The sequence below is a fragment of the Fonsecaea monophora genome (genome assembly GCF_001642475.1).
Source record: "Fonsecaea monophora strain CBS 269.37 chromosome Unknown Scaff226, whole genome shotgun sequence".
In the NCBI taxonomy this organism is placed as follows: Eukaryota; Fungi; Ascomycota; class Eurotiomycetes; order Chaetothyriales; family Herpotrichiellaceae; genus Fonsecaea; species Fonsecaea monophora.
Genome location: NW_019174157.1, coordinates 1 through 12,084, shown reverse-complemented (window position 1 = coordinate 12,084; position 12,084 = coordinate 1). Strand labels below are relative to the sequence as shown.

Genomic DNA, 12,084 nt, shown 5'->3' with positions numbered 1-12,084 from the left:
TCCTATACTTCACCGTACTATATTTTCGCGAAAATTTCCGGCTAGTACTGTAGATTACACCGATTTATAAGGGTAGTATTTTAAGATTACGCCGTGAACGCGATGGCTTATATAAGTGTACGTATTGGAGCTTAGACTCGTTTGACAAAATGACCCTCTAGGGCATTTAATTGGTCCGCGCTTCAGCGCTAAGAGGACCAATCAGCGCTTGCGCTTGGCAACACCGAGTCTGAGAATCTGAGACAAAGCTGCCAGAACACTTCCGGGGCTCCCACTTCCGCCCCTTCTGCATGCCCCTCATTTTCGAAATCATGCTTGTACAAGTGCAAAGTAGCTGTCGATCGGAACCGGTCGAGGTGGGCCATTTCCAAAGATGGGCCATGCTCTTGACAGACTTGTCGACCTGGGCATCGCTAACCTCCATGCAGCAGAGAGAATGTGGGATCTTTCCAGTTGATGTTGTGTTCCTTGATTCTGACGTCAAACTGACTTGGCCACCCTCACTGTGTCGTTGTTGCATCCTTTTTTGGTTTACACGACGATCAACTTTGCCTCAACTGGTTTTAGTCTCTGGTAATATCCTGGCTTTGGACATGGCGGCGGGAGCAATTCCCTGCGGTTGACCTGGTGAATGAGGGCAAACCTGGGGTTCAACACACCCTATTCCTGACCAGACTACTCCATCTGTTTGATGGTGAGTGGATAGCAGGGTTTATGTCACCTGGCAGATGCCTCAGAAATACCGTCTTGCTGTTTCTTACCGGGAAAATTTCCCAATATCCTTGAGAATGACCACAGCGATGGTCGTAGGGACAAAAGCGGGTTTCCGGAAGTCCCATACAGGCGCTTTACATGCCCTTCTTCCAGTCGGCTCCCACTGTTGTAGCAGTCATGTCATTGCCCAGACGCTGCCGCAACATGAACTGCCCTGCCATCACATACCATATGTCCCGTTTGGAATGTCAAGTTTCTGGCCCTGATGACACCCATGGCGGAAGGATTGTATTGGCGCAGTCTTGATCTCACTTACGTAACGCGCACAAGGCTGCAGCCTCGTTATATGCGAAGAAGGAATGTATTCCGATGTTCAGCCTTAGGAACCCCGCATTTTCTCATGCGTTGTGAGAACTCCTTCGGATTGGTCGTCACGTACTCGGTATATGGCCTGGCGATCTCCGCCCGGTCTCAGCAAATTGATTTGCGCGACTTTGTCAAGTTCGCTGGCACTTGTCTGGGATACAACACTGCCAGGACAGCTACCTCTCCGCACACTTGACGGTTCATTGTCTTTGAAGATGCAGCTGGTAGACGATGATGAAGGAAACCGCACAATGGAGAGGGTCCAAACTACGCCAATACAAGCACAGAATCAATCGACTCCAGATTGGTGCAATCAGAAAATCTTTCAACGCAACCGTCTCGCCCCTCGATCCTACTATCTTCCGGACACGGCGGTCTGTTTGAATGGGAAATGGGCTTTCAATTACTCTCAAACTCCCCAGCAGGCGCCTGATTGTAAAACATTCAGCAGCCGATCCCCTTTTGAGCCCGAAACACAGGATGTCGCTTGGGCACCCATCGATGTTCCCGGCCATTGGCAATTGCAGGGTTATGGCAGACCTCATTATACCAACATTGTCTATCCCTTTCCCGTCTGTCCACCTGACGCACCAACGGAGAATCCCACTGGGACGTACTGTCGAGTCTTTAGCTTACCCTCCACGTTCAGCGAGGACAGCCAGCTGAGACTGAGGTTCGACGGCGTAGATAGCGCCTTCTATTTGTGGTTGAATGGAGTGGAGGTCGGCTATGCTCAAGGGAGTAGGAACCCAGCAGAATTCGACATCACGAAGCATGTACGAAGAGGCAAGCCCAATCATATTCTGGTCAAAGTTCTTCAATGGTGCTCTGGAAGCTATATTGAGGATCAAGATCAATGGTGGCTTTCCGGTATCTTTCGCGATGTTCACCTCATAGCGCTTCCGGGCCGGGCGCGAATCGAGGATTTCTTTATCAAGACGCAGCTTGACGAAAAGTACGAAGATGCGGCACTGGACGTTGACATCGACTTGGTTTTACAAGATGAATGCCTCCTGTCATTAGACCTCAGAGATACTAACGGCAAACTTATCACGAAAGAGAAGCACATTCCCCTTTCATCAAAATCTACAAAGTACTCACATTCGATCAAAGTCCTGAACCCACACAAATGGACTGCAGAGACGCCTTATCTCTACACCCTAGAGATACGCCTTTCGTCCGCTATGGGCGGTGCTAACCCCATTCATTCCATCAACCACGCAGTGGGTTTTCGCTCCGTTGAGGTCAAAAATGGCAACATCCGCGTCAACGGGAAAGCCATTCTATTCCAGGGTTCCAACCGCCATGACAACCATCCGCACCTCGGCCGTGCAGTTTCATCAGACTGGGTCCGTCGCGATCTTCTTCTAATGAAGAACCACAATATCAATGCAGTGCGCTGTTCCCACTACCCTTCTCATCCGAGTCTGCCTGGGCTCTGCGACGAGCTCGGTTTGTGGGTCATCGATGAAGCAGATCTCGAATGCCACGGCTTCGCAACTGCGGCGGCTTCAGGGCTCAACCTCGAAGGTCTAAACTACGAGGAAAAGGTGCAGCGTACATCGAAGGACGCCGCAGATTACACTTCGGACAACGTTGAGTGGGAGTCTGCGTATCTCGACCGTATGTATCAATTGGTCGAACGTGACAAGAACCATCCAAGCGTTATCATCTGGTCGCTGGGAAATGAAGCATTCTATGGCCGGAATCATGCTGCTATGTCCAAGTGGGCGAAGAAACGCGATCCCGGCCGCCTGATACACTACGAGCCAGACTGGCAAGCCAGAACGACCGACATGATTTCACACATGTACACGTCTCCTGCTGACTTGCAGAGAGAAGCAGAGTCCGAGGGTGATGATTTCGAAAAGCCCATCATACTATGCGAATATGCTCATGCAATGGGCAATGGTCCCGGGCTTTTGGACACCTACCGGTCCCTTTTCCGTTCACAGAGACGGCTTCAAGGAGGGTTCATCTGAGAGTGGGCGAATCATGGACTGTGGAAAGAAGATGTCGACGGTAAAAAATACTATGCGCATGGTGGCGATTTTGGTGACGTGCCGAACGATGGTACTTTTGTCATGGATGGCCTCTGCCACAGTGACCATACGCCCTCACGGGGTTTGGTAGAACTAAGGAAGATATACGAGCCAATCGAGGCCGTGCTTGACGGGCAGGATCTTGTTGTCCATAATCACTACGATTTCATCGGATTGGAGCATGTCAGAGCAGAGTACAATGCTCAAGAACATGGCGAGAGGTTTGTTCTACCCTGTCTTCGTTTCAGACAATCATATGGAACTATACCTGACGAGTTCGTACATAGCTCTAATCTCATTGCTGCCGGGGTGTTGGCCATTCCTCTGGTCTCTCCTGGGGAGCAGGGTAGAATTCATCTGCCACAAGATATCTTCAAACATGAGGGTGCCCACGAACGCTATCTCACGGTTACCTTTCGGTTGAAAAGGGATACCCCATGGGCAAACGCCGGCCAGATGATAGCCTGGTTTCAGAGTCCGCTGCGAGCGCTTGCCACAGATCCCGCGCCATCCCACGCCAGCACCATCTCCTCGAAGCATGGAAGCAACTCAGGAACGCCTACATCTACACCAGCCTCCTCCAGCAAACCATCGCTCACATTCTCCGCAACCAGCCTGGAGTACAAAATCTGCAACTCCTCGACCACCGTAACCTTTGACCGGGTCCGCGGCCAACTCTCCTCGCTGATCCATAACTCGAATCCACTCCTTGCCGATACGCGTGTTGAGAGCCACAACCCAGCTTCACCCTCGCCGCTGTTGTCCCTGGACTTCTGGCGGCCGCCGACGGACAATGACAACGCATGGCAGTCGGATGAATGGAAAAGATACGGGTTACATATGATGACAAGTCGATTGAAGAGTTTCAAAGCGTGCGTGCGTTCGAGCCTGACTACCTCGACGTCGATCCATGCATCCCTGGCCAACGGAAGCGTGGAGGTTTCGGCGGTGACTTTGGAGGCCGAACATGCGCTCTCTCCGCCGAGTCAGGCCTGGCATTTCAACGCCATGACTACCTACACAATCAGTACCGTTTCGAGCCCTGGGTCGGGGTCGAGTGACCCCAACAGCACCCCCTCCGCCGCAGGTACACAGACTGGGCTGACAATACAAATCCACACGCGTCTTATACCACGGGGCTCGCATCCCGACAATCTCCCTCGGGTCGGGCATTCCATCCAACTCGCTCCAGAATATAAACATGTCAAATGGTTTGGCCGCGGGCCGTTGGAATCATACAACGACAAGTACCTCTCTCAGCAGATGGGTATCTGGCAATGTAACATCGATGACATGGCGGAGCACTATGAGGTGCCACAAGAGAATGGGAATCGGTGTGATGTCCGATGGTGCACGGTCGCGGCAGCAATATCAGCTGATGCCGATCCCACCATAGTCACTGGAGACGATGGCGGCGAGGAAGCCGGTCGCGACGTCGCTGGTGGGAAAAGGACACCAGTTCCAACGAGTCGTTTCCCCGTCCTCCGCGCGACGTATCTCCCCGGCACACCTAAGCGCGATAGCCCTCACATGCAGTTTTCCACGCAACTCTACGACGCGGCCACGGTCGAGATGGCAAAACACCCGTGCGACCTACTCGAGCCAGGCAAGCGGAGGAAAGGGGCCCTTTGGCGGCTCGACGCAGACGTCGCGGGGGTGGGAACTGCGGCGTGTGGCCCCAGCACAGAGGAGGAAGATCAGGTTCTGTGCCGGCAGAGAGAGTGGACTCTTGTCCTGCAAGTTCTCCCAAAGTTAGTGTGAGAGGTATTTGAGAGTCGGCCATCAACCTGCTAGTTGAACTCGTAGCTGGTAGAAGGGTGTCGATCATTAGTTGGTGATGTTGTGGTTCTTCTCTACGAGTACGAGGTTCTCACAGCACAAGCCAGGGAGGATCAGATGCTGTTGACAGGACCTCCCGATTTGGATGCAATGTCCGACTGTTGATTATCGCTCCATATGGCCATATGGGTACCTACGAGTACTCATAAGCCCTCGTCCCAAGGATTGGAACCCATAGGGAAACGGTCGTCGACTAGCGGAAGTGATTTGAGCAAGCGGGGACTGTGATCGTCTCAGGATGAGATTGAAAGATTTGAAGAAATTCCAGACCCACGCGTGGCTCCCAGGGATTTGCATCTCCTTGCACATCAATAACAAACAAAACTAACTTCGACACGCTCGCGCTGTCCGGGTAAATCACGTGTAATATGTTTACTACTCGCAGTTGCGAGAATGAAACACCTCTAGTAGTATTTGTACACTATTGCTACATCCAGACAAGCCTGTTGGATACTGGAACATGAGATACATCGGTCGAACCAGGCTCTGAGACTCCTGTTCCAACTCGAGGTTCCTTACATCAGCCTGATCCGTTTTCCAAGTACCTGATACTGATATTCAAACTAGACGTGTGTAGAGAGGCAAATGACACCAAAGCTGATCAAAGATTTGACCAAGTAGAGGTAGTCAGTCGTCACATCTTCAATCGGACCAAATCTTCCTGCGATTAGTTCCATTTGCCCTTTATTCCACAGTCGCCTGTGCATCGCTTGTCTCGCAGAAAATATGAGTCAACATCAAGCAACCACGATTCGTCCCTGATGACATTCCTTCTGTTCCATCTCCAGCAGAATGGGGTCTCTTGTACACGGAGACGGAGCCGACCAGATTTGATAGTATCCCACGTGTGGCGGACGCTCAAGCCGAGCAAGTACATTGCCGTGGCACATTTCAATCCACCTGGCCCCGATAGGTCCGCTCTCACGATATACCAAATATCCAACAAGACATCATTGACCACTGTAGATCCTGAAGGTCCCACCACGCTCTAAACCAACAATGAAAAATGAGCAAGGGAAAACCAGACGTCAACGCCAGGTGTGATACGCGATACGAAAGCAAAGAATATCATAACATGTACAGGGAGATATTGTTCCGATGCTTTGCTCAGTCGGAGATGACATAGGTAGCAGTGCCCGATATGACGGAGACCTATGACGCGGTTAGCCTTACTCAGTGTCTAAGAGAGAATTGGAGAGTTGACTTACAGTGCATCCTTGCGAGTTGCATCCACTAGCGCCACAATATTGCCCGTTTGAGTATTTGCAAGATCCGGACAAATTGCCCTTCAACTCAACGGTGCCTTGATATTGGGCATTGGTTGTTGGGGAGTTTTGGAAGATCGATAGCCAAGTAATGCCTCCTTTGGCACCCACGCCAAAGTTGATGGGAGCATAGTTACCAATGTTTTGTCCAGGTGATCCCCATTGGCAACCTTGAGAAGCAGACACTCCAATAGGGTTCAGATAATACTGGGCCGAAGTTGATTGTCCTTGCCATTCGTAGTAGGTGGCAGCATCGGGAACAGTCAACTGCTCTGTTTCGCCAGACTGGAGTTCAACTGGGATGGTTTCGGATTCGGTCCCAGGATAATCTGTACGGCAGATAGCAACGACACCGCCTGCGTTGTTGGTAGCTTGGACGCCGCCAACGCCAGGAATGCAGAGGCTTTTTGAGAGACCTGGATTGGTCAGATGAAGCTTGCCGCCCGAGCAAGAAAGGCCGCCGACGGATTGACCTGTAGCACCTTGGGTGGAGGGCCATTGAGATTTCTGGTAGCCTGGAGGGCAAGCGTAGGAGCACATCATTCCCTCTGAGCAAGACTCGCCCGATATACCTGTCACAATATGATTGACAAATCCGCCAGCGATAGAGACCGCTTGCAATCCAGACCAGCCTTTCATTCCCAGGTAGTTCAGAGGAATGGCGCCATAGTCGGAGGGGAAAGTGCTGCAATCGAGTTGACCATCCGGGAATTCAGCAGTGATACCAGCGCCGCCCGAGGACACGGAGGAAGACTGAGGAGCAGAGCTAGAACTGGCAGAATCGCTTGGGCTGGGCCAAGCGGCCGAGGATGGCTTTTGGAAGAACTCGGCTGGTGGAGAGGAAGAGGCAGCTGCCGACCAGGTAGTGGTGGTTGAAGGGATCGTACTCGATTCCGTGGAAGTCGAGGAAGTCGAAGAGGTGCTGGCAGTGGTTGAAACCTGCGAGCAAACACCGGGATCTTGACCATCCACAAACTTCAGTTCGTTATCCTCCAACCCTTCGCACACCTCTCCGGCCGAGAGCTGTTTTCCATTGAGCATATAGATGTAGGCAGTCGGGCCTGCAGTCCAGGCAGTCTCGGTCACATCGCGCTCCTTGTGTTCATGCACGTGTCGATGTTTGTGAACGTGAGGTTGGGCGAGGGTGGCAGAGGCAGCGACTGCCGTCAAGGCAACCGATGAGAACCGCATATTGACTCCGGTGTGGTTCTCGAAAAGGGTGTCCGCAACAGTCTGTCAAAGACCGGCTATGATAGGGAGCGTGATAAATGTATGCTATGTGAGACTGAAAAAGATCAAGCCTGACGACCCTGTGTATGCACGACCCGCGTGTTAGTTCTTTGTCTGATTCCAATATTTGAGAATGAATTTGCCCGTGAAAGAGGCGAATAAAGCAAGGGGCGGTTCGAGGCCGTTTGCAGGTCAGGAGGGCATACAAAGCCAGAGACTCATATGATCAGTGCTGGAATGTTGGACGCGGAGGCTCGAGTGCTCACTGGTGATTTTCGAAGCGAGGGATGCGAAGGGAGGCTGGCGGTTCGATCGAAGATTCTGTGCAAAAGGAGCGAACGAGAGAAATGTCTCTCTGGTAATGAACGTGAGTCGACCGAGGGTGACGGAGAGAGGAGGATGAGTAGAGGACAAAAGAAGGACAGTCGTGGTGAACAAGAGTGAAAATGCAGTGTTCAGTTAGGTCTATAATGGAACGAGCTCGTTATGCAGGTTGGGAAAGAAAAGGGAAAGGGGAGACGACAGACGCAATCCTGGGCGCCATGATCTCTCGGGGGTGATTCCTTTGTGTCTGGGGGTGGCCCAGTTGCCGCTCAGGAACAGGTAAAGCCTGGAGCGCATCCCTGCACCTGTCCATTGGCAACCCCTGGAGGTTCAAAGGACTGCACGAGGATTGCACCACAAAGAAATTGCAGCCCCACTAGGAGCGCCCTCGATCGCCAGCTAACAAAGCTAGTTTAGGATCTAAAGTTATTTTGTCCCATCATGCAGCTGGCTATCCCTACCTAGTGATACTGTCATTGGCTTGGGACTTTGACTACAGACAAACGAATGTGAACACAGCAACGGCCGTCCAGAGGCCAACAACAGCCGCCTGCAGACCGTTGGCAATGGCCTTGATTTTTCAACGTGGATACAATGATCAGGCGAAAGTGGTGATAAAAAGGTCGTGGTGTTAAGGGGAGAAACGAGCCTATAATTGATTGTGCACACGATAAGGAGGCTAATCATCCTCGCAGAGACATTGCTACGCTCCTCCACAGCCTAGATCAAAGCAGCCCGAGATAGAGGCCACGCAACCTCTACTCTGTCGTTGTACGCATGCACTCTACGAAGGAGTCGCTTCCTATACTATACCCCCAATCTCCTACTGGCACACGATCGAAAAGATACTGGCACACGGCAAGAACTGGACATCTTAGCACATATCTTCGAACCAAGTACTCGTATCTGCCGAGAGACTTGCTTGCGGGCACAAAATATCTTTGAGACAATGGTTACTCTACTCGCACACAAGCGGACCTAATCTGGGGAAGTTATACCACAAGCAATACTTGGATATGTGACCGGATACGTGAGACTTGTGGCAGTACAGTTTCTTCCACTGCGACCAGTTGTTCAATCCACTTTCTACCACTCAACATGGCAACAGCGCGAGCAAGGAAGTGCTTGTATGCCTAAAACCTGGAATGAACAGACCCGCACAGAATGGAGCTCTGGATAATATGGATGGTCTGTTGGAGCCTGCAATTCGGGCACGACTCTGATCCCAGACAGATCCAACTTCGTCAAGGACATAAACCATCCATCCGTTTGTGGCTATTTCTATTGCCTAAGCTGTGCGACTTACATCCAGGCAGCCAGTTCCTTGTGAGACTTAGATGACACCCTTGCCCAAATCAAAAATAGTAGCCAGTCGATTTCTGCTCCCCAGTACTACAAGGTGATTTACGGGTTACAGAGGCCATTATTGACCACGCGTCTGGCCATGGAACCAAGACCTCCGTTCTCCACACTGGATCTCGTTGGAGAGGATGAGAACCTACGTATGATTAGAGTGGGGTTGAATGACACAGGCTACGTATTTGCACGGAGTACCTACTGTTTGCAAAGAGCCGTACCCTGGTTCTATCAAGTACGTACGAGGTCCTTGCGTCGCTGCGACCTCGAATATTCACAAAGCGTGGCTACGACAACGGTTTTCAAGCTCCCTAAAGCCACCGCACGTTTTTATCGTGGCCTTCACTAAGGAGTTTAGTTTCTGGAACCAGTGGGGGTAGAAGGAGATACTCGTATGTACCGAGTACATACGAAGTACTCGGTACTCTGAGAAATCGCGGGACTGTCCCAAGGTCAAACAGTCAAACAGCACCAGGAACGCCTCAAAACTTTGATCTGAGAAAGATCATTGGCGGCCTTCACTGAAATGAAGCCCCCTAAGATGTGGCGGTATTGGCCCTTATCGATTGTCACCCAACCACAACCGCAAAGTGGCACAACCTTATCAAGCGGGTTCAGAAAGCCTCCCAGACGCCATGTAGCTTGTCTTGTTTCACCCTCCCGAACTTGCCTGATCCTGCAATCTTGTGTACGCATGCGAGCACTTTACCCTTCCGCGCACGAGCATGCCGGCACACAACTCCGAGGACTCGTAATCATGGAGACCGTGGAAGGAAACAATACATGGTGGCTGGAAATCCATGAGCCCCCAAAGCCAAGATACCAAGCGAGGAGAGATCGTGATGACTTGCAGCAACTTCATAGCTGAGAAATCTTCCGAACCACACGCCTTTCTCGCCTACCGCGCCACAGTTCGGCAGGGGCTGGCTGACGCTGATGGTCGATCTAGTGACTGCTTACGTGTATAAGTACTCATATGAGGTATACATACGTGCTCCGTCCCCTGACGAGTTGTGCGCTTACGACTACATTGTGCATGGGAGACCTAGTTGTTGTGCATTTTATCGCAGTACAGTAGTTCAAGATTCCGTGATTGTAAGTAGGACGAAGGCCTATAGTTATCTGAATATGAAAACTCCTTACCTTACGGATCAGATACTCCGTGCCTGTTTGCCTACCCACGAATGCCGCCATCTACTGTACCAAGCACTGGTCATCAAATTCCCATGTCCTGTACGTGTATTCTACACACGCGGAAGGACATGCCGTGGTCGAGCCAAAGCGACTTGTTGTAGCCGCACCGGAAAATAAACGTCCATCTCTACCATTTTTCGGATATCAATGTGGCAATGCCTCTGAGAAACTCCTTTTATTAACCTCGCAGGAGTGACAAAGTTAAGCCCACTCTGGCTTTTTTTATTCCAATCAGAAAGTATCAGGGTTCCCAACGAAGCTGAACAAAACTGGAACTCCGGCGCTCACGGTTCGTCAACGGCCAAAACAACGCGTCCAGCAATGCGCCGATCCATCAGAAACAGGAAAACAAGGATTTGACCTGGTGCCATCCTACCATATAACACATGACCTGGTATTACTTTTTCTCAGAACTTGTCGAAGAGATTGCGAGCACCACGACGAAACTCGCAATGATGAGGGAACCCGTGATAAAAGACACAGCAAAGATGCTTCCTCGGCTTGCTGGAAATTTGCCGCGAATAATCCAGTGCTGGGCTTCAAAGTAGCGATGGAAGCCGATAAACAGAATCACAATCGATATGGCAATGAATGTGGCTCCAAGCGGCTTTCCGACATGGCGCAGTTTCGTGGCAGCAATGTTATTTAATGTGACGGTCTCCGCGCCATTTTCGCTCGAATAGTCATTGGCAGTATCAGCTTTGCCTAGCCCGCGTGGCGGAAGGAGAAGTAGTTGGTCCAGGAGAGTAGGACCGAGGGTCGGATTCGACGGTGGCGTTTCAGCAACTGATGCTGCCAACTGTTGGAGAAATGGCAGTAGCTCGGCTGGCATGGAGTGTCCAACAAGGGGCGAAAGGGGTATCGTTTGTCGTATGCTGAGAGACTCACTGCGACTCTGGATCGTGGTGTTGAGGCGAAAGAGCTGGGTAATGGCAATGCCGATGCTCGCAAAGGCTAGGCTGGTCCTCAGCCAGGCGAGGAAGGTTCTCTCTAGAGCAAGATGGTCCCGGGCCACAGATCCCTTATTCTCCAATGTGACCGAACCATATTTTTCAGGAATTTTTTTCAACCACTGTGGTGCCCAAGAATGTTTGGAGTCTTTCTGCCCATCATCTTGATCGTCCTCCGGCCCGGAGCCTGCAATGGTGGAGGAGCCGAGAGTTGAAGAACCTAGGGTGCTTTGGGGAGTCCCTTCGTCGGTGGTGTTATACCGTCGATCCGACTGTCCGTTCGCCGTTCGAATGGGAGTGATCTCGTCCGACTCGCTGGGGTTTCGACGATAGGATGACATGGGTGTTTGAGAATGCGACTTGGTACTCTCAGAAAATCGAATGCTAGATTGCCGCCTCGGAGGAAGCGATTGCGCTGCAGACTCTGGAGTTATGTCTGAAGAAGAAGAAAGGGATTCTGGGTCGCCATTATCGTCGTGCTTCAGCGCTGCCATGGCCTCATAGCTTGGTGGGGAAACATATGGTATCCGCAGCCTCGGAACCGGGATGGTTCATATCAACGAGTCTGGATCACGATTCTAGTTAGTGGTCCTTAGAATCTGAGACCGATAGCTCTTCCGGTACTGGGAGACTGGGAGATATTGAGCTGTGGGGAGTAGAACTAATAGTTAGTTATTCACAGTCCCGAAGTGAAGAGACTGTTCCAGGGAGCTCACTAGAGCAGGCTATTATACACATCTGAAGCTGACGGCGAACCACCCAGTGACGTGCCGGGAGGCCGCCTGTGCGAGTACACAAGAGAAA

At 51.4% G+C, this 12,084-nt stretch overlaps 4 protein-coding genes across 4 annotated transcripts; 2 read left to right on the top strand and 2 right to left on the bottom strand.

The window, feature by feature from the left end:
- Nucleotides 1–1,331: 1,331 nt before the first annotated feature.
- On the top strand, nt 1,332–3,062 carry AYO21_12101 (hypothetical protein; the record flags this gene model as incomplete). Its single annotated transcript, XM_022661933.1, has 1 exon — nt 1,332–3,062. The coding sequence occupies one exon, from the start codon at nt 1,332–1,334 to the stop codon at nt 3,060–3,062; it is 1,731 nt and encodes a 576-aa protein (XP_022505760.1).
- Nucleotides 3,063–3,164: 102 nt separating this feature from the next.
- On the top strand, nt 3,165–4,883 carry AYO21_12100 (hypothetical protein; the record flags this gene model as incomplete). The annotated part of the gene is made up of 1 exon (XM_022661932.1): nt 3,165–4,883. The coding sequence occupies one exon, from the start codon at nt 3,165–3,167 to the stop codon at nt 4,881–4,883; it is 1,719 nt and encodes a 572-aa protein (XP_022505759.1).
- A 1,185-nt stretch (nt 4,884–6,068) lies between these two features.
- On the bottom strand, nt 6,069–7,417 carry AYO21_12099 (hypothetical protein; the record flags this gene model as incomplete). The annotated part of the gene is made up of 3 exons (XM_022661931.1): nt 6,069–6,113; nt 6,170–6,741; nt 6,799–7,417. The coding sequence occupies 3 exons, from the start codon at nt 7,415–7,417 to the stop codon at nt 6,069–6,071; spliced, it is 1,236 nt and encodes a 411-aa protein (XP_022505758.1).
- Nucleotides 7,418–10,727: 3,310 nt separating this feature from the next.
- Nucleotides 10,728–11,774, bottom strand: AYO21_12098 (hypothetical protein; the record flags this gene model as incomplete). Its single annotated transcript, XM_022661930.1, has 1 exon — nt 10,728–11,774. One exon carries the CDS (start codon nt 11,772–11,774, stop codon nt 10,728–10,730), a length of 1,047 nt encoding a protein of 348 aa, XP_022505757.1.
- Between the last annotated feature and the right edge of the window lie 310 nt (nt 11,775–12,084).